This window comes from Vulpes vulpes, chromosome 11 (genome assembly GCF_048418805.1).
Source record: "Vulpes vulpes isolate BD-2025 chromosome 11, VulVul3, whole genome shotgun sequence".
Lineage (NCBI taxonomy): Eukaryota > Metazoa > Chordata > Mammalia > Carnivora > Canidae > Vulpes > Vulpes vulpes.
In genome coordinates this window covers 12,690,195-12,715,441 of record NC_132790.1, presented here as the reverse complement: position 1 = coordinate 12,715,441, position 25,247 = coordinate 12,690,195, and the positions used below count along the sequence as shown (strand labels likewise).

Here is a 25,247-nt window from a genome sequence, read left to right as displayed (position 1 = left end):
CTGAGGCAGGTCAGCCAGTGGCGAGATTCTTATCCCCAAGTGAGCTTGTGCGGCGACAGGGCCAGCCCCAGGGTCCACAGGCTCCCAGGGAAAACCTGTCACATACTCTTTCCAGATGACACTCCCGAAACCTGCATCTACTCCAACTGGTCCCCGTGGTCCGCCTGCAGTTCCTCCACCTGTGACAAAGGCAAGAGGATGCGGCAACGCATGCTGAAGGCACAGCTGGACCTCAGTGTCCCCTGCCCAGACACTCAAGACTTCCAGCCCTGCATGGGCCCGGGCTGCAGCGATGAAGGTGAGGACACGGCCCAAGGGCGCGAGCAGCTGTCCGAGCCAGAGGAAGGGACGTGCTACTGCCTTGCCAGCCCCACACAGTGTCCCTAGGAGGGCACCAGGCCCTGGACTCTAGTGTCTGGTGGCGACCACTAGAGAAGACCCCATTTCCAACAATGTCTTGAGGGCTCTAAGAACTTATAGGTCTTAGGACAGCAAAAGAATTTTTTTTTAATATTTTATTTATTCATGAGAGACAGAGACACAGGCAGAGGGAGAAGCAGGCTCCCTGCGGGGACTCGATCGCCAGACCCCAGGATCACGACCTGAGCCAACGGCAGATGCTCATCCACTGAGCCATCCAGGTGCCCCCAGAAGAACTCTTGATTGTCTCCCCAACTCCCTCCCCAGCCACGGGATCAGTTATACATCAGTCATTAAAGAGCTAGCAAACATCTTATGACAAATCACAAACGGAACAAGCAGCCTGCTTCTGGGCCTTAACTCCAGTCTCTTTGTAAGAAACAGGCCAACATTGGATCTAGAGCCGGTGCCCTAATTCTGTGTCATTTGTGGACCCTCATGTCTCACTTCCCCCTGAGTTCGAGCACCTTCTTCCTGTGTCAGGGCCTCTGGGCTGATGGCAAGAACTCTCTCTGCATCTGCTCAGTGATCAGGCTCGAGCTATGAGCTTGTGCCACCTCCGTCATGATGGCTCAAGCTCCGGAATGGCACTGAGCTGCCAGCTGTGCAGAGGTCAGCCACCTTCTTTGCAGGGCCCGCTCGCTGTCTCCACCTGGACTGGACTAGAGAGATCTAGACTCTCTCTGTACTTTGATCTTAACTATCTCAGAGGTGCCATGTGGGGCAATAGGGAGCCCAAAGGCTGGTTTATGGAAGGAAGAAAACCACTTCCAAGCCGAGGGTAACTGAAGGAAGCTCATCCAGTGCAGGTCATTCACCCTCCGGCTCCTCCTGGGGGTGGTCCTAAATACCCCTCCGGCCTGTACTCCCGCGCTGGTTTATTGCCATTCATGCCTTGAGAGGCACTTCGGAGGGGAGTGAACCCTTCCATCCCCATGTGTTCTAGATATTAATCCCTTATCAGATTTGCAGATATTTTCTCTCCTCCCTTAAGTTACCCGTTTACTCTTGACCCCGTCCTATTGAACAAGTTCCAAATTTTCATGAAATCTGGTTTGGCTCTTTGGTTGCTATGCCTTTGGTGTCCTGTCCAAGAAATCACTGCTAAATTCAACATCATGAGGGTTTTGCCCTGTGTTTTCTCCTAAGAGATTGATAAGTGGTCTAGTTTCATTTTTTTGCACATAGCTGTCCAGTTTTCCAAATACCATTTATTGAGGAGATATCTTTTCCCCATTGTATATTTGCCTACTTTATCTTAGATTAATGGATCATTTAAGCATGTTTTTTTTTTTTTTTTCTGGGTTTAGGTCTCTGATCCATTTCAAGGTAATTTTGGAATATGATCTTAGGTAAAAGTCTACCCTCATTCTTTCATAGGTGGATACCCAGATTTCCTAGCACCGTCTACTGGAAAGACTGTCCTTCCTCTATTGAATGGTCTTGGCACCCTTGTCATATTATTTGCCCATTTATGTGAGACTTTGTTTCTAGTCTTGCTCTCTGTCCATTGGTCTCTACGTCTGTCCCTAGGCCGCTACCACTCGTTTTTGATTACTATAGCTTTGTAGTAAATTTTTGTAGGAAGTATGAATCTTACACCTTTGTTCTTTTTCAAGGTTATTTCAATTATTCAGGGGCCCTTAAGACTCCCTATGAATTTTAGGATAGATTTTTTTTCCCATTTCTGTGATTGCGCCTGCTTTTTGTGCCTGGTGTACATGCTCTCCAGAAGCTATCCCACTCAAAGCCAGATAGCGTTCTCTCGTGCCCACACCCAGTTACTTTCTTCACTTGATTCTTTGGGGAGTGGTTAGAATAGGAAGGAAGCGGAGACCCCTCTGGACGTTGGGAAGGAACTCTACAACTACACAAATGTACATCTTACTGTAGCAACTACATCCTGGTTTCTTCCTACTTCTCTGAGCCAGCCCTCTAGGCCAGGCCTCATCATCAGACCCCACCTCCATCCCACGCTGCTGCCCACCTTCCAGGCCACCACCAGAGGGATCTTTTACAAAGATCCGATCACGTCACTCCCCAGCTGAAAAATTTGTGGCTCCCTCTTGCCCACATGCAAAATCCTCTGCTTCATTTACTAGGAAAACAGTCCTGCAGAGAGCCAGGGTAGAGACTGGGGAAAAGGAGCAGGCGGCCACACAGCCACACAGTGAATGTTAGTTACAGTGTCAATAAAGGCACCTGTGGACAGCCATTTGGGGTGGCTGGGGGGGGGGGTGGACACCAGAAGAGTGGAGGGAGCTCTTTCTGTTAGTAGATACTCAGGTGGGGGGTGACTGATTTCCCCTTCCTGGGGTAATCTCTTGCCAGGTCCTGGAAAGCCTGACCTAGGGCTTGTCAAGACCTGTACCCCTAACCACTCTGACTCTGGAACATAATGTCCTTGTTCGGTGGTACATACATGCTGCCTTTAAGTAGCCTTGCCTTTGGGTCTAACATGTGGGTTCCAGCAGGGACATCTTACTACGCATACCACCAGCACTGCTCATAGGTTAAACAACCACGTGTTAGACATCACACATGTGCTAATGACAGCTGCAGACATATGCAGGCTGGACTCACACTCAATCCTTCTTTTTAGCTCCGTCTCCCAGTACCATGTATGTGAACACTCTATACAGGGGTGTTTGCATCAGCTTTCCCTTCACCTTAAATGCAGATATCCTTTACCCAACGAAAGTATACCCAGATGTGCCCTTTGGGTGAAATCTTCACACACACACACACACACACCCCTCAATTCCAAGAAGAGTTTTTTTTCCCTCCTTTTATGTTGAATTCCCTGGGCGGGCTTACCTTTATCATACTTTCCATACCTGGAATTATTGCGCCCATCTCTTTCTAAAGGAGAACAAGATCCAGGTCTTACACATCCTTTTAACTTCAGAACATACCATTAAGCTTTCAAAGCATTTAGTACGTACACCTTTATCCATATGAATAAGTGCTTTTTAAGAACAAGCGGGCCGACACACACACCTGTGTTCCCACCAGGAGCAGCACCCCACCACCACTTGGAAGCAGGCCTACCAGGCCATGCCGAGAGCTCTGATTATCTTTTCCACCAACCTCCAGAGTATCTCCTCCATGACGATGGCCTTTGCTAACACCAGGATAGGAGCCAATGCACATACAGCCCAAGATATCAACAGAGAAGGCTGGTTACACTGCCTTCCTCGTTCTTCCTCTAGCACACACAGACATTCCCGCTCCGTCCCACCATTTGCTCCCCATTGTAACCAGCCTCAGTAGAGGCCATGAGAGGTCTGTGGTCACGGAGCATAATCTGCTGGTTGGGTACAGATCCATCTAGTGTCTGTCCTCAGGTCTCTATGTCCAAAAGCCAGTCACAATCTTTACCCTCAGGAACCAAGTTCTCATCCATTCTTCTAGACCAGGAACTGGCAGCTTTAGACAAGAACTATAAAATCTCTGGTTCCTCAGAGCAAAGGAGCTTACACGGTATCTCAGAATATATATAATATCTTTCTAGCACTGTCCACAAGAAGTTTCTGTGATGAAGGAGTTCTATATTGTCCAAAATGGTAGCCACTAATCACACATGGCTACTGTGTACTTAAAATGCAGTTAGTGACTGAAGAAGGGAATTTTTCATTTTATTTAATGGTCTTAGGTATAGGATACATCCTAGACTATCTACAGGTAGGATTTGAGATTATGATTTATCTTAAGTTTTACTTGACATATAATAAAACATCTTGTATCCATTCAAGCAGCTTTCAAGTGCATTGTCATGGAATAAGGAGTAATCTTGAGTGGCCCATGCGTCTGGGAAGTGGGGATGTCATCTCTTAGAGAATAATTCCTGGTTTCAAGATATATCTACCTTTTAAGTTCCCTTCCATCCTCAACTGCTAACTCTCCTTCAATGCCACCCAATTCTTTATTCAGGTTTACTTCCAGGATATTTAACATAGAGCGTTACATTAGTTTCGGGTGTACAATACAGTGATTCAATGATTCTGTACATTCCTCAGTGCTCGTCATAAGTACTCTTAATCCCCCTCCCCTCTATGACTATTGGTTTCTCTGTAGTTGAGGCAAACCAAAAAAGACTCCTTTTGTGTTTGTTTCTGAAATTCCGCACTGAGTGATGAAATCCCATGGGATCCGTCTTATTTCACTTAGCATTATATTCCCTGGCACCGTCCATGTTGTTGCAACTGGCAAGATTTCAGTCTGTCATAGGGATAAATAATATTCCATTATATACATACACCCCATCTTCTTTATCCATTCAGCAAGTGATGGACACTTACACTGCTCCCGTAATCTGGCTATTGTAAATATAGCCAGATAATAAATCTGGCTATATGTAAATAATTCATATAGGAGTGCGTATATCCTTTCAAATTAGTGTTTTTGTATTTGGATACTCAGTCGTGTGATTACTGGATCCTACAATAATTCTATGTCACGAGCCTCTATACTGTCTTGCATAGTGGTTGCACCAGCTTGCATTTCCCATCAACGTTATACAAGGGTTCCTTTCTCTCCACATCCTTGCCAACACTTGTTTCTTGTGTTTTTGATTTTAGCCATTCTGATAGGTGTGAGCTAATAGCTCATTATAGTTTTGATTTACATTCCCATGGTAAGTCTTTCCTTGTGTCTGTTGGCCATCTGTATGTCATCTTGGAGAAATGTCTGTTTCTGTCTTCTGGCCATTTTTTAATTGGATTACTGGGGGGGGGGGGGGAGGACGGGTGTTGAGTTTTACAAGTTCTTTATATATTTTGGATACTTTTATTTGAGGTCATTTGCAAATATCTTCTCCCAATCTGTAAGCTGCCTGTTTGTTTTGTTGTTTCCTTTGCTGTGCGGAAGCTTCTATTTTAATGTAGTCCCAATAGTTTATTTTTGCTCTTAACTCTTGCCTCAGGAGACCTATCTAGAAAAATGTTGCTATGGCCGATATCAGAAATTACTGCCTGTGCTCTCTTTCCGGTCTCACATTTAGATCCCTATTTTGAGTTTATTTTTGTGTATGGTGTAAGAAAAGGATCCAGCTCCATTCTTTTGCTGGCAGCTCTCCAGTTTTCCCAATACCATTTGTTGAAGAGACTGCCTTTTTCCCCTCCAAAACCATGTATTAGCACAAAAATAGACCTATAGATTAGCGGAACAGCACAGAAAACCCAGAAACAAACCCACAACTATATGGTGAATTAAACTTAGGCAAAAGAGGCAAGAATATGCAGTGGGAAAAAGTCACCAGTTCCTTCTCGATTGCTGCCCCGGGGAGCTGGGCGCACAGGCTGCAGCGTCTGCTCGTGTGTTGCAGACGGCTCCACCTGCACCATGTCCGAGTGGATCACCTGGTCACCCTGCAGCATCTCCTGTGGCATGGGCATGCGGTCCCGGGAGAGGTACGTGAAGCAGTTCCCCGAGGACGGCTCTGTGTGCACGCTGCCCACTGAGGAGACTGAGAAGTGCACGGTCAACGAGGAGTGCTGTGAGTAGGGGGCGCCCAGCGAGTGGGGGTGGGGCGGTGCTCCCGAGGCGAGGCGGGATGCGGTTCCAACTGGGCTGGCCTCTCAGCTCCCAGCAGCTGCCTGATGACCGAGTGGGGCGAGTGGGATGAGTGCAGCGCCACCTGCGGGATGGGCATGAAGAAGAGGCACCGCATGGTCAAGATGAGCCCGGCCGACGGCTCCATGTGCAAGGCCGAGACATCCCAGGCAGAGAAGTGCATGATGCCCGAGTGTCGTGAGTGGGTGTGGGGCAGGGGCTGGGGGCGGTGTGGAGGATCAGAGCACCCCTACTAACCCCAGCAACAAGGCCAGAGGCTAGGAGGGTGCTGGGAGAAAATGTGGCCCACTGTCCTTGCAAGATAAGGGCCATGGAGACCCGGAGGAGCCTCCCTTGAGGGACATCCTGAGCAATGCTGAGATGGCAAGCTGCCGGCCTCTGCGGCTGTGTTTTATAGAACCCCAGAGTGTCTTGGGTGCGGAGGGTGGGGGTATAGTAATATTCAGGGAGGACAGCCAGTCCTCAGGGCCTAGCCCCCACTCTTGTTCTGTATTGGACTTGCCTAGCCTCACAGCCCCTGCTCTATGCACAAATGTACACAGGCCCACACATCACACAAGCATACACATGCACACAAGTACATGGACATTCTAGGGATTTCAGCAAGTGTACAAAAATGTATTGCATGGCTCTTGGGGGTTGGGCCGTGTTTCGGGGCGGGGGGACTTGTGTATTCATATTACTGAATTACAGCTGACGTCCTGACCCCCAGGGGAGAGGCAGGAGAGTGACAAGAAGCTGAACCATTTCTTGCTCATTCGGGTTACCTGAAACCATCAGACCATTTCACTTGACTCCAAGTGGGAGTCTGTCTCCCAAGAGTGGGAGACAGGGTAGGGGAGACAGGAGATCAAAGAAAGTCAAAAGAGCCTGTTCTCAGAGGCAACCCGTGGCTCTTGGCCTAGATACCATCCCCTGCTTGCTGTCCCCATGGTCGGAGTGGAGTGACTGCAGTGTGACCTGTGGAAAGGGCATGAGGACCCGCCAGCGGATGCTCAAGTCTCTGGCTGAACTTGGGGACTGTAACGAGGAGCTAGAGCAAGTGGAAAAGTGCATGCTGCCTGAATGCCGTAAGTCCTGGAGCTCCCGGTGCCCCCCTCCCAGCACCCTCGACCCAGTTCTCCAGTTACCCAGCACTGGGTGGAGATCCTACCGCCAGATCCTATAGCCCAGCTGCCTGCTGGGGAGAAAGAACATGGGCTTTGGGTCTCTGTGTTAACAAAGCTATTGACCTCTCAATGTCCTTCATAGCAAGAGGGGACCCCACCTCAACTATAAGCTGCTATGAAGTCCAAAACGGAGAGTGGGATGGAAACCACTTAGCAGGGGCTCCAGATGCCTAATCACGTAGGACTTGCCCTCCCCACCTCCACAATTGCCTGATCCATGGCTTTTCCATGCTTCTTCTATTCCTTCTCCCTGGGACCATTTACCTGTGACCCAAGGTGGACATTACATCAGTGACTCCTGTGGTTTGCCGCCTTGCTAAGATGAGCCATGGAAAGCTCGATGCCCAACCCCAACTTGTCCCCAATCCCTGTGATGAGCTGTATTTCGTGGGCACTAACCTCCAAGGAGAGAGAGCTCATTTTCTGGCTGGTCTTCGAAGTGAGCTTCTCTTTTAGGAGGTAGAAAGACACATTTGCTAGGAGGTTTTCTGGCTTCTTCTGAAACGCACTTGGTCTTTCATGCTCCCTCTTTCTTGTTCTTACTCAGGCTGCCTGCCTGGGTGCAAGTCCCAGGTTTGCCCCTTACAGGCTGCACAACCTTCAGCAGGTGACTTAGCACCCCTGTCCCTTACCTGTAAAATCACAGGAAACACTTCCTAGGTTGCTCCGAGGATTGAACCATGTAACTGGTACCAAGTGTCAAGCACTAGACTGGACAAGCCTAGGCCGCCCTGGATGTTCCATACTATAGTTCCTGAGCTGTTTTAACCAGACTCCATCAGGTGTTGGAGGAGGCCCAGACCACCAAACTAAATGAGCCTGAGGCTCTTAATAACTAAGACTGACCCTGTGTTCATCCCAGTTCACCAGAGTTGGGGCTCCAGAAGTTCTGACCGAGACAACTACCCATGTAAACATAGATTTACAGGGTGCACTGAAGGGAGAAGAAAGATTGAACACTTACTGTGCACCCGGAATAGGGCTGGGAGCATTATTTCCTCTTCTCATCACAACCTAATGGGGAAAATACCATTATCCCCACTATCCAACCATGTGGGCTGGATGAAGTCGGCATGCTCTAGGAGCCTCAGTTTCTTCTGTAAATGGGCTAACAGCACCTTCTCTGCATTTCTCACAGGCTTGTGTTGAGATGTTCACAGTAAGGTGTAAATGGCCATATGTTGTTTCAGACATGAATGAGATACACTCATGCCCATCTGTGTCTTGCCAGCCATTGACTGTGAGCTCACCGAGTGGTCCCAGTGGTCGGAATGTAACAAGTCCTGCGGGAAAGGCCACATGATTCGAACCCGGATGATCCAAATGGAGCCTCAGTTTGGAGGTGCACCCTGCCCAGAGACTGTGCAGCGAAAAAAGTGCCGCATCCGGAAATGCCTGAAAAACCCATCCATCCAGAAGTTGCGCTGGAGGGAGGCCCGAGAGAGCCGGAGGGGCGAGCTGTTGCGGGAAGAGTCTGATGGCGAGCAGTTCCCAGGTATCACTCTCAAGCCTGGCGTTCAGGGCAGCATTAAAGCAGGGGAGAGGAGAGCAGCTCTTGAACTGACAGGAGTTTGCGAGTTGAAGAAGGCATCTCAGGCGCCAAGAATAGTACTTACAAAGGCACAGAAGTGCCAAAGAGCATGAGGCAGATGGAGCAGAGCGCAAGGGAACCAGGCTGGAGAGGTGGGGCCCAAACCATAAAAAGTCCAGTGGGCTGCTGAGGATTTGAGCCTTGATTCTGCAGGAGGTTCTAAGCAAGAGGGGCTTTAATAATAGACCTGTGTTGAATGGCTTGGGGATGGCAAAAACAGGCCAGTTGTGTTTGTAGCCCAGGAAAAACACAGGGGTCGTGACCCCTACACTAGCATTAAAAAAAAAAAAAGAGCCTGGGACTTCACTGTTGAATAAGACTGCAGTATCATTGGCAAATGGATGAAATAATGAGTTATTTCAGGTTTCAGTCCTGGGTATATAGGCTGATCGATGGTGTTTGGATTCCCTGGAGCGGGTGAGGAAGACGCCATATAAAACTGAAGGTTAAGGGGCATGCTGAGTTTCTATTTTAAATGATACAGCTCAAATTACCCTTTTCTTTTCCTTAAGACATTTCACCTCCACCAAGGACAATGAGAAAAACACAGATAGGAAGAGCTACCTGCTAGTTCACTTACCCCTCTGTTAAGGAGTGGCGCACTTTGGACACTACTCGGTCAGCCATTCAACAAACGTTCATTAAGCTCAACTATGTGCCAGGCAGGTGCTGTGCCATGGTCTTCTCCGTGAAAATTAGCATAGTATTGGATGGAGGGTGAAACATGCTTAGTTGTACGAGAGTAATACAGAGGGCCATGGAAACACTTCTTTAGGAGAGCTACCTCTAGGAGTCAGGAAAGTTGTATTGCGTTTTTGTTGTTTAGTGAGAGAAAGAGCCCATAAGAGTGAGCGGGATGGCGGCGGGGGGGGGGGGGGGGGCAGCACAGCGCAGAGGGAGAGAACCTCAGGCAGATCCCCACTGAGTGCAGGGCTCAGTCTCATGACCCTGAGCTGAAATCAAGAGTCAGATGCCTAACTGACTGAGCCTCCCAGGCACCCCTGGGAAGCTTTCTTTGAGGGAGGCATGTTTATCTGTATAGGGAAAATAACAAATTATACTTGAATTTACTTAGCATTTAGGAGGCCAAGTACAGGGGGAACAAAGCATTAGGAGAAAGTAGTTAACTGCATCCACAAGCCATCAAAATCATGATGATGATTATGTGGGTCAGTGACTTGGGCTGGCTCAGCTGGAAGGTCTAGACCAGCCTCACCTGTACTTCTGGGGCCTCCAAAGGGCTGGCTGGAGCCTCTCTCCGTATGGTCTCTCCAGCAGTCTAGCCAGGCTCGCTTACCTGGTGGTGGGAGTGTTCCCAGCAGCGTTTTTCAAGCCCTGTTTGCTCATGTCCCACTGGCCAAAGCAAGTCACAGAGCCCAGCCCAGATTCTAGAGGTGGAGATACAGACTCTTGCCCCTTGATGGGAAATGCTGCAAAGCACTTCTGGGCATTTCTGGCATTCGGTCACAGAGGGGCTGATGGTCCCTAAGAAGGACTCTAACCATTGTGTAACTCAATCCATCATTTCATACAAGAGCAAAGAAGCCAAGACCAGGCAATCTGACAGCTGTATACTGGAGTTCAGCATTCAGTTTGATCTCCCAATTTCTACTAGCCTAACCAGGCCTTCTCATGCTTCCAGGCTGTAGGATGCGCCCGTGGACAGCCTGGTCGGAATGCACCAAACTGTGTGGCGGCGGGATCCAGGAACGCTACATGACTGTCAAGAAGAGGTTCAAAAGCTCCCAGTTTACCAGCTGCAAGGACAAGAAGGAGATCAGAGCGTGCAATGTTCACCCTTGTTAACAAGGGTGTAAGTTTTCCACGGCTGCACCCTAGATTTGCACAGTCGCCAATGGCTGGAGTGTCTGTTTGCTTGTTGTTTAAGGCAATTTAAACCGTATACCCTAGTTTTCATTTCTGCGGTCTGGTCGCCCAGTAGTCTTGTGGATGCCGGGGCCATCCTTTCTGTCCATGCTTGGTAGGCCCAGGTTGCGCGGGGCTCCCTCGTCCCCTGCTGGCCCTCCTGCAGCACAGAAGCGTCTGCCACCCTGTGCTAGACAGAAATGTGTCCCTCTGGAGCATCCACCTGGGCCGCCGACAAAAGCCTGGCCCTCCACGCGGAGAGGCAGCTGGGTGTGGGAGGGACTCCATGCCTCAGTCTCGGGGTACAGCAGGGAGGAGACAGCCCTGCCCAGACGGAGAGCGCAGCTTCTTCTCGTTCTTGCCTTTGGCCTGCTTGCTCTTGTAGGAACCTCTTGTTCGCCCATGTCCTTCCATTTAGTGGAACTTTAGGTCCCTTGTTAAGTCTCCTCGTGGGGAAAACACAGCTGGTAGATGTGAAGAGCACTGATGTAGGGCGGCTTTTCTTTCAGAAATTCATCTCCCCTAATATTGGTTCCTGCTATCCCAGAGAAAGGAAATGATGGCTGCTTTAATGGAATGTAAGGTTGCCAATTCTTCTACCTGAGGTAAAAGGTACTAAGTCTAGAAAGTATTTTTCCCTAGCTTTTTTTTTTTGGGGGGGGGGGGGGCACAATTCTCCTGGGAAGCCAGCCTTATAAACCTTCTGACATACACCCTTACCAGAACCAGGGCCAAAGCAGCAAAACTGGCCTCTCTAGCAGTCCCAAACCTGCGCTTTTAAAATGTTCTGACACACATCTAGACTTTGAAGTTTTCAAACCAGTTCTACCAAGAAAACATCTTTTAGTTACATAACGTCTGCCCACATCCCACCAGGCCATTGCTTCAACAAAATTACTATGTATACTTCAAAGGGGTTTTTTTGTTTGTTTAAAAAAAAAAATCAGTTTTATATGTAGAGAGAAAAAGGGTTTCAGAGACCAAGACAGACAGAAATCGAGGGAGAAAGGAATATTCCAGAATCAGGCTGGGTAGGAAAATCTGGGGGGAAGCCAAACTTTACCTCAGCTTTCCACACCAGGGCTCTGGTCCTCCCATACACACGTAGCCAAGGCCGTGGTTCTCCATCCCCTTCTGAGCACTCATAAAGCCTCAAATTCAGGGATTCTGACTACCAAGAATTCGTGTAAAAGGACATTTTACTGAGCTGAGCACATCAGTTTTTACTCATTGATTTATTGTTAAAACTGTTTCGTTTCTGTTGCAGGTTTTCATTATGCTTAATCCAAATATGTATCATGGATGAGATGCATACAATGTTTTGAATACACTACTTTAAGAATTTGCATTAAACACGTCAAGATATTTCCAAACACAACATATATATGATATAGCCCTGAATCTGTATTTTCTTTAACATCAGAGACTGTTCAATAAAAAACTTGTTTGGGTCGGTCTGCTGTGTTTTTAAATTAAGTGTTCAGAAGGTTGAGCCTTTTTCGGTTATTCTCTACCTGAACCATCTTCAGCAAAAGATACTGTTTTTGTTTCCTCACTGGAGAAGGGCCATGATTACCACATCCCTGAGTCTTCTGGAACTTTGAGCTGTTTCCAATATTATTTTTGTAATCCTTACATGAATTGCTATCCTGCCCCACAAAGGAGAATATAAAGAAATAAGTTTAATTTGGACAAAAAGTCTTGATACAGAATCTGCCCCCTTAGCCAACATAACTCTTGGCCATCTAGAGGCATACTTATTTTCAACCCAAGAAGAATCAAAATTCCTTAAATCAGTGGCTAAGGACAAGCCACCCTAGTGTCTCGTGTTCTTATCAGGTCTCTATGGTACATATTTATAAATCTTAATTTTGGAGACTTAAAACCAGGATCACTGGTTAATGGCCAAGAATGTGTAACCTGTTTCTTATTACTTAAGCGTTACAGTTCTTTTGCAAGGGGGAATTAATAAGAAGCATCAAATCTCTTTCTTACTAAATTCTTGGGTTAGGTAGTTTATAGTCCTCCTGGCAACCAAACCTTTGGAAATAAAGACTTTTTACTATGAAAATGAAATTTGTTTCAACTTCCAAATGAGATATTAAATAGATCATAAGACACCCAGTAAAAACCACCCATAAAGAGGAGCTATAATTGTACAGATTTTTACCAATGCCAAACCAGCTGTAACGCGATTTACATCCACATTTGAAGATGACAGTAAGTTCAGAGATCTATTCCCCAAGCAGACAAGGGGTCACTCACCTGGCACCTTCCTTGCCACTCCATTAATTGAAGGAAATCTGTTGTAGCAAAAGAGAATAAAGCCTGGGCTTCTTCAGACCCAGAACTGAAAAAATTAAAGACTCTGTGCTGTTTATAATTTAAACTTTGTGTATTAAACATATCTTAGGCATACTCAAAGTCTATATACTGCTGCTGGGAAGGGAAAGCACATTACACATTCTGATAGGACTACAATTCTCCAGAAACTCAGTCCAGGTCATATCGATGGATAAAATGTTAATACACAATAATTCTCCACATCAAACAATCTCTGTGACCTAACAGTCCACAGGTTTCTGGCAGCAGATTAAAGGAGCTAAATATCATAGGGTACCAGGACTGCATGGTTAGTCCCCTTTCCCCCCAGAGTTAAATATACCTTAAAGAAATGGACACTACTCTCCAAATAAGAGTAAACATGTCTAATTCCTAATTACAACGCAGAATCAAGGAAGGCACATTCATTCCACTCTTTGGTTATTTGGTGCTGTTAATTCTAATAATACAATGATTGATCTTATTCTACATATTGCCCCAAAGTGGGGAATATGAGTGAAATTAATTAGTCCCTTCTGAAAGTGAGGGAGATGCTGCACAACTATAAATAGCAACTGAATGCTAATGAGCATGAAGAGAATTCATTTTGAATCCTTTGAAATCTGTGAGCAAAAGATCTGTACTAAAATGTCAGATTTAAATAATGGCATCCCCACTTTAGATCCCCATTGGTTTGGAAGGTTTTGTGCACTCAGTGGGGTGGAGAAGCACGAATCCTACAACGGTTGAGCACAGGGAACCTGCGTTCAAACCACTGCAGTGGTCCTGAGGGGCCATGAGAGCGGGGCCCAGGTGTTTCCCCTTCTCCAGCTCAGGCTCTGACCCAAGTGGTCTTACACTAAAGGACTTCCCAGCCCCACCCAGTTTAGCCAATTCTCTTATCTTAAGAGCGAGTGGTGATGGCATGCTGATGGAGGAGTCACCGAATGCCAGTTGATTCACCCCACTGGCCCGCCCGTCTTCACAAACCAGTAAACGCCCACCTTTGTGTTGAAGCTGGCCTGACTTGCATTTCTGTCACTTCGAACTGAAAATGTCCCGACAAATAAAATACACACGCAATACTTCTAACCCAGCTCTCATCACGCCAAAATGCAATTTCAGATTTTTCACTTAACATTTATAATGTTGAACATAAGATAGCATTCATTAACATTTTCTCACATTGCTCTAAATTCTCATGAAATTCAGAATATGTTCTTAACCACTTCCTGGCTTTAGAAGTGACTGGTAATAGTTTTCGTATTTTAGGATTCCTCATATTTAAGTTAACAGTTCTCATATTTTAACTGCTATGCGTTTGAGCAGTTTTCCTTTACTTCAAATAATTTTAAGTATTAGCAGAAGGCAAACGGGCAAACATCTTATTCAAGACTACTGACTCCTTTTTAACACTTGAGGTTTATAGAAGTAGAATCTGTACTTGTTCTTTTAAAAAAAAAAAAAAAAGGTAGCATCTGTATTTTTAGGAGGCAAGCAGCTACCTACTGTGATCTTCACCTGGAATTCATGAGCCTATCTGGGAAGTCAGAAGCAGCACTTGTGAAAAATACCTGAATCTGCTGCTCCCTTACTCACTACATTAGTGCTACGCGGAGACATGCAGCCTGAGAACATCCACCTACTGTCACCATCCTACAACGAGATACAAAAATTGAAAGCAAGGGTTCAGAAACTTTTACGGTAATTTGACAATGCCACAATAGCCAAGAGTATGATTATTTTTCTAATAGTAGTTTTTAAATTACATTTAGGAAAAGTATCATTCCACGGCAGTGGAGATGAACAATTTTCCCAACTGGCTGTTCGCCTCAGTCTGAGAAGCTCAACTCTACATGCCACCCTCACTCCCCAGTCAGAAAGGGACGCCAGCCTGCAAACCGGCAGCCTCTGAACCTCCCCAGAGAATCAGTGTCTACGGGGCAATACCTACTTCCAGACCTGTACACCTGCTTATGTATGATTAAGCACCATGCCCTGGCTCTCCTTAGTCCTCTAATATCCAACCCTATTCAAGCATGATAATCGCCCAATCATCCTCTGATTTTTCCACAGAATTTCTCAGAATGGTAGTTCACACTTCCTCCACTTCCTTGCCCTCCAATCACACCATCACCCACTGTAATCTGGTTCCCACAACCAAATGGCTGACATAACACTTTCAAAATCATCAGCAATGTCTATGCAATCACTGATGCCTCTTACTCCCCCACCACCCCAATCTTTGTACAGCACTCATAGCTTCTGACCATCATCCCCTTGGATTCTTTGATAACAGTATCTCCAGTTTCCAGCTGCTTCTCTGGGCTTTCTGCTGCCTTTTAATGTTTTACCCCCAAATGTTCATCTCCCCCAAAAGTTTTACCCTTGGATCTTCTCTCAGATTAACTCTTTCTACTTCAATCTACTCCCACCTCTTCAATCACCAGCTCAAAATAAATAAATTCCAAACCTGCACTTGTAGTCCCCTAGTCTCTTCTTTTGAGCTCCCATCCCCATTCCCAAATGCCTCCTGGATTCACCCTGCATATCACAATCACCATAGATCTTTCTATCGCTAGAGAGCTGTCTGTGTGCCTTTCTCATTCATCAAATGGTTTTTCTGCACATGCCAGGCAATGTGGGTAAAGCAGTAAACACAGCAGACATGATTCTGCCCTCACAGAGCCTATGACACTCAAGTACAGATCAAACTAGACAGACAAAATCGCCACAGATGCCTATGTGTCAGCAAGTAAACACAGAGCTATGTGGTGTGACAGTGGGCTGGTCTAAGAGGGCTCTCTGAGCAGGTGGCATCTGAATTAAAAGCAAAAGGATGAAATGCCTAGTTGGGAAGAGTCAAGTGAATCAAGGATCTGGGAAACACTGGTATGTAAGAAAGTACAGCAGCCTGAATGTGAGAAGCAAGGAGAGGACAGATCCTGCAGGGGGCTTTCTTTGTGCACTATGGTAAGGAATCTGGATATTAGTCCAAGTGCACTGAGGTGATGACAGATTTTAAGCAGTAGTGTAACATTTAATTTATGACCTAAAAAAGATCCCTTTGGCTGTATTTACAGAACAGCTTTGTGGGGGCAAAATGCAAATAAGACTACCTCATGGGTCATTGCAATAACGTGGTGGCAGACAAATTGGAAAGGGACAGATTCCATGACTCCCATAAGCTCTTAAGTGACCAGCCCTCCTCACACCTGCACCGCTGTCATCCATACTACCACCAGACTAGATCCAGGCACTCCTTGTTTAGAATCCTTGGCAGTGCCCGTCACATACAGAAGGGCCATCCTATTTAAAGCTCTCCACAACCCGAGCCCAGTCTACTTTATCATTATTTTTTCCCATTGCACTTAAAATCCTTTTAGATTAAGGTTCCAATCCCAGAATACTCCCTGCACTCTGCCAACTCTGTGTCTTTGCCCAGGCTTCTCCTCAGCCTTCCTTCCCACCACCTCTCTTCTTGTCTCCTTCCCATCTGAGATCCCACCAATCCATTCAGTTCTGGCTATAGCACCACTTCTAATTAAGAAGCTCCCCCAGATTTTCCAGAAGGAACATATACACCACCTGTAGGACAGACAGCTTTGTGTGTGCTTCTCACTCTGCCTTAACTATACAGCCCTGGCATTTGTGTTCTCGCTCATCATTTTCCTCCACTAGATACCAAATAGTTTGTGGGGAGGAAACACCCCACAATTATCCACTTTTCAGAACACCTAATGAAGTCTTGCAGAAAGACATCTGTTCAAATTAAAGTATCTTTTTTCTAAAAAGCTCCTTGACACTTTATATGCAGTTACTGGTTAAACAATCTAAGTGGTCAAGTGATACTGAAAGTAATGACTCTATCATCATCTTCTCCTACTTATCTGCCAGTTATCTGTTTAATGGGGTCATTTATGTACAGGAATGGAAAAGAAAGAAATTAAAATTAGTGATGATGAAAAGTCAGAAAGGAACAAGTAGATCCGGCATATATACAACCTTGTTATAGCAAATTTTTAAAGTCAAATGCTAAAGGGACCAATTTATATGATAAAACTCTGAAGCCCCAAATTTAGAGGAATCATCAATGTAAGATATATATCAACAGAGCATAACACACAACTCTGAAAAACTGTAAATCCCTAAACAAACAATATAGAGAGAAAATTCCTAGGAGAAAAATTCATGACTATCAATTCAGGAAATACTGTTTGAAAGAATTTTCACATATATAAAGAGAAGAGATTCTAAAGTTGGGAATGTAACCTCAAATGCTAAATGTGCTATAGAGCAAGATTGGCAAACCATGGCCCACAGATCAAATCCAATCTGCCATCTGTTTTTGTACAGAATAGTTTTTATAATTTTAAATGAATTTTTAAAAAATTCAAAATATTAATATTTCATGACATGAAAATGATATGAAATCAAATTTCAGTGTCCCCACATAAAGTTTTATTGGAACACAGCCATATTCATTCATTTATACCTTGGTTATGACTGCTTTGGCACTACATGGCAGAGCTGAGTAGCTGGGACAGAAACCATATAACCCACAAAACCCAAGATGATGTTCTATTTGCCAGATGGTCCTTTACAATAAAAAGTTTACAATCCCTCAGCTATGGAGGAAAAAAGGGGTCACTAAAACAAGGGCTATTCCTGCCACAAGACTGGCCGTTCTTTGTTAAAAAAAAAAAAAAAAAGATTTTAAGTCATAAAGATTAAGAAGGCTACAAGGTACCTCTGATTTTATGATAGATATTAAATGGGAGAGACTGAGGCTTCCAATAAAAGAGTAGCAGGAATCAGATTTACCCTCCTATCCTAGACAATCATAAAACTGGAGTTAATATGTGAAACACCTATTTTTAGCCATTATACACCAGAAAGCACAGGATTACCATCCCTGATGGAAGAGAAACAGAAATGTAAGCCTGAAGAGTGCTCTTTCTGCCTGGAGGCACGTTCCAGATGACAGAGTGGATGGGGGATTCCAAGCAGGGCATAAATGTTTCTTCCCCTAAACTGAAAAGAAAGACAATGGAGATCCACCCCAGACACTGGAAGTTGGCACCTAAAAGCTGCAGGACAAAGTTCTGGAGGAGAGAGAGCTAGACAGAAAAAAAGAACTCCAAAAATATGCATACATGCATAGGGTCACCAAGTCTTTGACAGATATTAAGATACGCACATATAGGATGAAACTCAGAGGCCAGGCAAAGAACCACCCAGAAGCTATGGATAGAACAGTTCCCCAGAGCTCACATGAGCTAGGAACTGTTTGGTTCCCATTAGCCAAATTGGAGAGTCCTCCCTGATTACGTGGCATTCAATAGAGACACTAAAGGGCCACAACTTAGTAGTAGAGCTAAACCACCCTGGGGTGGGGGAGATATAGGAGACTGTGTAAAGTTTAAAAGCAAGCCTTGAAAGGGTTAAACTGAACTACAAGTAAATTAATTACCAGAAAAAAAACCAAAAACCTTTAAATGAAGATAAGACCTAGGCACTCAAAAACATAAAATACACAATGTCCAGCATCCAATCAAAACTTACTAGACATGCAAAAAAAGGGGATGGTACAGATTGTGACCCATAACTAGAGAAAAATCAGTCAACAGAAACAGATTCAAAAATTATAGAGATAATGGGTTCAGCAGACAAGGACTTTAAAACAGCCCTTATGACCATGTTCAAATATTCAAAGCAGCCTTTCTCAATTCTCCCAAGGAGAGTACAGAGCTAGAACCACTCTAGATGCACTGAAGAGAAATCATTCCCTAGGAATGCAGTTGAGAGGAGCTGATAAGAGAAATACATGAGCACGGTGAGAGAGATGCAAGATGTAAAAGAACAACCAAAGAGAACCACTTCAGAAGAAAAAAGAAAATACAGGGTCTGAAATGAAAAAATCATTAAATGTGATGAACAGCAAATGAAACAACCAGAGAAGAAAAAGTTAGCAGACTTGAAGATGTAGCAATAAAAGTATCCAAAGTGAAGCACAGAGAGGAAAGAAAAGTAAACTGACTTAACGAAATTTAACCTTCAAATTGCTTTGCTATAAATCATCTCTTCAGAATAAAATTAAAGGTTTCCCATTAAATCTGCCTATTTATGTGGACAGTCTCTCGTTATCTGAAGCTACCTAGGATAAATAAAAAATGTTCCCAGCTGAAAGTCCTAACAAGGATATGTGATAGCACTATAAGCATCAAAACCCACAGGATAAACATGGTACTTTCCTGGGCAGTAATTTTAATTAGCATTCAAATACACGTGTGTGCTTTGTTTTAGCTATTTTAGGCTTCATCTTCAGAGGGGTATATGTGTATGAATTCACCCTCCTCTCTCCTTTAGAGATGGGGTTTCTGTCAGGGGCACCTCATTGAAAAAGTTTAAGAAACACCAACTTAAGAAAATATTCAGGAAATCCCTAAGAATATCAAGCCATTTCACTTCAAGTTCACTTGCCAAATAACCAATATTGATTTTTATATTCAAACCCTACGGCACTGTTGAGAAAAGGCACAGAACTAGCTACTAAAATAAGTTTCTTCCAACACTCGTTCCTTCAAGAAACCACCAAAATAACAAGTCATCAAACCTTATCTTGTGATAACAGATCAATTTTAATTCTAGCACCTGAAGCTATACAAGGGTACGCTTTATCAATTTCATGGGACTGTTGTACACATTCAATAAAGTGACAACTGTGCAATACCACTTAGTATCTCACAATCAGGAACATACTTTTGAATTGTTTAAACACAATCCACAGAATTAAAAACAAAATCAGAAGCCATCCACAGTTATACTAATTGTCAATTAAAAGGTTTACAACTTACTACTTGATATAACAGTCAATACCTAGTACAGGATACCAAAAGTGACTTCAGATTCTCATCCGGTTGTAATCTACGGAGAAGGTTTCTCAAGCAGGTGTGTGACTGGCCAGAGGTGGCGCCACCAGGACCAGGACCAGTACGGCAAGTAAAGTTCTACCACAGTTTCTGTAGTTTTCACTGTTTTTTTCTCTTTGTCAGTTAAAAGTGAACAGTGAGAATTAAATACTTATCTTTACATATACACAAGGTATGCTGTGAAAGCATATTTGCTTACAAACATATAAAAATACTTGTTAACTAGTTTGATAAGAAAATAATGTATAAAAGTATATAGCAAAAACATTAATCATCTCTGACCTGGAAAGATCAATTCCATATTTTATATTACAAACAAAAACAGTTTTAGTTTCTTTGAATCCCTTATCCAGAAATACTTGAAAAGGAAGACAGAAATTATTTTTTACTCTCAACATGGCTGTGAAAAGAGTTAACTTAAAAAAACCAAGAACACTGAAATGCCTAAGTCCAGAATAAGTCCAAATATTTGGCCACACAGAACATTATCATCTTTAGGATTGGAGCACTTAATAAAGGCTTCATATGCAGTTTTATTCCACAAATACAATAGGCATTTTGGTATTTTGGCCACTGGAAAACAAAGGCTGTACATCAGTAAAGGTCGAGATGTCTCACTTTTGCAGATTCAATTCAGTGTATTTAAGGTTAACTGAAGCTGACATCAAAATTTTTAGAGATAGGCAAAAATTCACATTTTAAAAAAACTCCTCACATTTCTATTTAGAGTAACAATAGGCAATAGGATTCCAGAAGTTAAAAGTTATTTCACAACCTATGACTTCGGCTTGGCAAACAGCTTACGTTCCAAAATGGATTCATCCCTATTAAAATGTAAGCCCTTAAAAAAGAATGTGTCTGTGTATGTAGATCAATTATTTTTAAGGAATCAGATAATCTTTGAAGCAGCCTTAGTGTTTCCTTTAAATCTGTCTTGAAATGACCATAGGATTAGCTTCACAGAAAGGATTAGCCAGCTTCTTGGTCTAAGGCTACCACGGTGATCATTTGTCTAAGGCTAGAAAAGGTACCAACGTGATGTGATGTAAACCATAAGGAGAAAAGGAGAAGATGAGGGCTTTTCCTGGCAGTTGGTAGCTAAAATTCAAGGGATTCTTAGAAAATGACACAATGGCAGCCTTTCTTGTCTTTTTCTTTCCGTGTTGGTTCTGGTGAAGGAGGACATTCCTGCTCTTGAAATTTCCTGTAAGACAGAAAAATCTACATATAATTGTCTTGCGGGGTAATATTACAAATATATTATTTTTGGACAGCCCAGTTTACGGGCATTGGCTTCTCAATGTTGAATTTCAACGAGGGAATCAAAGCAAATCTTCCCAGGGGAAAAAAAGGCACAAATGGTTCAACAACCAGCATAAGCAGAGCCGAGTTTCACTGATACCCAAGTCTTGAATCAGACTGAGATCCTGAACTCAAGGACCTCTAAGTTGCCTTCCCAATTTAAAATTCCACGACTGCAAGGTATACACTAAGAATAAGCATCATTGCTAGAGGACAATATAAAAATATGAGGTACACAGTTCCTATGCCTGTTCTGCCATTTACTACCTACAAGTTTACTACCTACAGCATTAGACAAGTCAGCTGGCTCTCTGGAACTTCAGTTTTTTAGAAGGGAATAATAAAACTCTACTTTTCATAGTTGCTCTGAGGACTTAAGATCTTGTTGTGTTTAAAGCCTATCTGGCTGGAATAAAAAAGCCTCCTCTCGAGGCACCTGGCTGACTCAGTGGGTAGAGCATGCGACTCTTGATCTCAGTCTTACTACAAGCCCCACGTTGGGCGTGGAGCCTACTTAAAATAAACATAAAATTAGAATTAAACACTTTTTTTAAAAGCTTCATCTACCCACTTCTCACTCCAGATTGATTGATGTATATGGATATAGATTCTGAGGATCCAAACCAAGGACAAAATTTTTCAAAAGGCAGTAAAAGTTATTTTAAGAAGGTACTGATTTGTGTGCACACGCACGCATGTTAACATATAACAAAATTTAACATCTTAACCATTTTAAGCATACAGTTCAGTAGTATTAAATATATTCACAATGTGGTACAACCATCCACCTCCAGAACTCTTTTCATCTTGCAAAACTGAAACTCTGTATTCATTTAAAAATGGAACTCGGTACTTTTAACAAACTACTAAGAAATAAAAAACTATAATCCTTACTTTTCTTTCCCCACAAGAGAATGCCCAGGCAAGGGGCTAAAAAAGCACAGGAAGCCCATAGCTCAGATGTTGATTCGTCTTAGATACATAATTAACACCAGCCCACTCCACATACCTGTCAGACAGAGAGACTAGCAGATCTAGAAAAGCCCAGGGTCAAGTAGAGGCCAAGCCACCAAGACTAAAAATAATCAAATCAAACCCCTCCCACTATATAAAGCAACTCAATCTTTCTCACACAGAAACTAACTCCAGGTAACCTCACCCATCACCTCAAGCTTCCTGGAACCATTAACACTTTCTGAACCGCCAGGGCCTTCTAGACCAACAAGCAGAAAAACCCTTTGTTATCTGAGCTATCATACTTCACCCCTTGAATGGGAGGTCCAACTCTCTACTACCTCAGCCTGGGAGGAGATAGGTAAGAAGCAAAGCTGAAGAGCACAGGCCGTGGAATCAGAGATATGATTTGAGTCCCACACCTTTGGGCCATTTAAAGCCAAAACTCTGAGCAAGTTAACTCACCTTTGCGTACCTTCTTTCTTAATCAAAAGTGGAGATAAATCAAAGTATTTAGCTTTTGGACTGTGGTGAGAATTCAATGTAATATGGCATGTGAAGTATTAGGTACAGTATCTGACAGAAATTTCCATTCATATGTTAGCTACTGCCATCCCTATCTTCATGCCACTTGACATCTTTGAAAGCAGGATAGTTTCTTCTCAAAATCCCTATGTGTACTTTTTACTTCAATTAAATTCAGCTTTATACGTAGGAAGTACATAGTATACAGTATGTCCTTAATTAAAAATTTTAATACACATCATGGGCATTAACTCCTAGCACAGAAGCACTTCTACATATAGTCTCCTCTCTTATTAAAAATATCCAATGGTAATTTCTTTCTCAGCTAACAGTTTTAAAAAGCATAGTGTGACTACCTGTCAAATTCAATAAATTAGAACAAACTTCTTTTCATTTTGTGAAAGACTTTATTTATTTGAGAGAGAGAGAGAGAGAGAGAGAGTGCGCATGCAGAGAGGGAGAAGCAGACACCCTGCTGGGCAGGGAGCCAGACCCAGGGCTCAATCCCAGGACCCTGAGGTCATGACCTGAGCTGAAGGCAGACATTTAACCAACTGAGCCACCCAAGCACCCCAAAACAAATTGCTAAGATCTGTTTCACTTACCTTATAACCCGGACAAGTTCATGGAAAGCTTGATCTACATTCATCCTAATCTTGGCTGACGCCTCCATGTATGTTACCTTAAGTTGTCGTGCTAACTGCTGTCCTTCTTCCTGCGTTACCTGAAATTCCAAGAGTTGTATTTGAGGTACAGAATTAAAAATCAGGTCTGCTCCATCTAATCCTTGGCCACAGACTGTGCTGCTAATCCAGCCACGGGCCAAGCTGCTTTGTCATAAAATGAACTGAGACTTACAAGCTCAATCCATACCGAAGCCCAGCTCCGCAGAACAACTCAGAATATATTTGTGACAAAAATATTACCATGCAACACAATTTCAGTCTGGTGAGTACTCAAAAAGTAGCAAATACAACAGTGATAAATTCTGGGAAGGAAAAGTACACAACAGTGATAAATTCTGGGAAGGAAAAGTACAAGGTGTTAGTAGACTCTATAACCCTGTTGGACAGATCAGGGAAAGCTCCCCTGAGGAATGACACTTAAAGTAAGAACTAAATAAAGAGTATGGAGTTATGTGGGGGTAGGGTAAGAAAGTATGTGTGACAAAAGAAATGGCATGTGTGAGAGCCACGCTTAAATACAACCAGCCTAGAGAGAAAACAACAAAGAGGTGAAGACAGAGAGGGCAGAAGCCTCCAGAGGCCATGGGTCTTCCTCATCTCTGCATTCCCCAATCCCTGGTACAGAGGACACTCACAATAAATACATGAGAAAAATGAGTAATGATTACGATCCCAATGCCTTCCTTATACTAGGAGGTAAAGCGCAGCCGAGGTAACAACCTATGATAGTAGGACAGGGTAAGAAACGTAAGATGAATATAATGTCCCATACGTTTTCAGTATAAAAGGCTGAAGTCATGACATTTACCTAAAACTGCTAAACTACATCACATTTATATAGCGTGGCTGAAAACTATTTTTCTAAAAAAAAAAAAAAAAAAAGACTTTTATTGCTGTCATTACCACAAAAGTAAACACTTGCAGAGAAGTCAGAAACTGCAGATTGGAAGAGGGGTGTACATTTAAATGTGGTCTCCCGTAGAGAACCACATTCTTCTGGTCTTTTTCTCAGTGATGTAACCTTTTCCTCTACAAAAATAGGATCATGATTTTTCTGTATTTATGTTATACCCTGGGAATATGTTAAACTCACTGATCTGGGTGTTCTTTTGTAAATTCCATAGGCCTTCCTACACTATCATGTCATTTGCTACTAAAGACTGTTTTGTTGCTTCCTTTCTGATGTGGATGCCTCTCATTTCTTTTTCAGGCCGGACCTCACAGCCTAGCACATTCAGCGCCGTGCCAGCAGCATATAGTCCTTCACCATGAAGCACACTGTTAGTTGCAGGGTTTCACTGCAGATGCCCTTTATCATGTTAACAAAGTTCCTGCTAGTCCATCTGTAAAGAGTTTTCAACAGTATGTTAAATTTTCTCAAATCCTTTTTTTCTTCATCTACTGAGATTGTGATTGTCCCCCATTAGTCTGTTAATACGGTGAACTGTGTTGATTCATTTTTGCCTGTTAAATCAACATTGCATTTCTGGAATAAACCCCACTTGAGTAACAATGCACTGTCCTTCTCTTCGGTGTACTGTTAAATTCTATTTGTTCAAGTTTTAAGAATTTTTACATCTGTGTTCACAAGAACTACTCAACTATAGTATTCTTATATCTTTGTCTGGCTTGGTATCTGAGTAATGTTGGGTTCATATAAGGAGTTGGAAAGAGTCCTCTCGTCTTCAATTTTCTGGAATACTTCAGCACAATCAGTTTGGTATAATTCGCCAACAAATCCACCTGGACCTGGGATTTTCTTTGAGGGAAGATTTTTACAACCAGTTGAATTTTACAGATACAGCACTATTCGGGTTGTCTATTTTTTTCTTGAGTTTTGGTAGTTTGTGCGTCTTTTAAGACATATGTCTATTTCTTTTTTTTTTTTTTTAAGATTTTATTTATT

The 25,247-nt window shown here is 43.5% G+C and overlaps 2 protein-coding genes across 6 annotated transcripts in view; one reads left to right on the top strand and one right to left on the bottom strand.

Annotated features, from left to right (window-relative positions):
* The window catches only part of SPON1 (spondin 1), a 252,810-nt gene extending 240,735 nt beyond the window's left edge, over positions 1-12,075 (top strand). The window contains exons 11-18 of one of the 2 annotated variants that reach the window (XR_011995091.1): positions 116-298; positions 5,747-5,917; positions 6,004-6,171; positions 6,900-7,064; positions 8,395-8,658; positions 10,397-10,567; positions 11,130-11,232; positions 11,888-12,075. Coding sequence is in view for 1 of the 2 variants with exons in the window: in XM_072725596.1 (XP_072581697.1) it covers positions 116-298; positions 5,747-5,917; positions 6,004-6,171; positions 6,900-7,064; positions 8,395-8,658; positions 10,397-10,560 (1,115 nt within the window). In the remaining variant the exon portion in view is untranslated. Of the gene's footprint in view, positions 1-115; positions 299-5,746; positions 5,918-6,003; positions 6,172-6,899; positions 7,065-8,394; positions 8,659-10,396 lie in introns of both variants that reach the window. The other variant, XM_072725596.1, reaches the window with a different exon arrangement.
* Positions 12,076-19,564: 7,489 nt separating this feature from the next.
* RRAS2 (RAS related 2) overlaps positions 19,565-25,247 on the bottom strand; it is a 74,557-nt gene continuing 68,874 nt past the window's right edge. For all 4 annotated transcript variants that reach the window (XM_072725592.1, XM_072725591.1, XM_072725594.1 and 1 more), the window contains 2 exons: positions 23,261-23,379; positions 19,565-21,078 (listed from right to left, as the gene is read on the bottom strand). In XM_072725592.1, the coding sequence (XP_072581693.1) occupies positions 20,991-21,078; positions 23,261-23,379 (207 nt within the window). In that variant the 3' untranslated portion in view covers positions 19,565-20,990. The remainder of the gene's footprint in view (positions 21,079-23,260; positions 23,380-25,247) is intronic.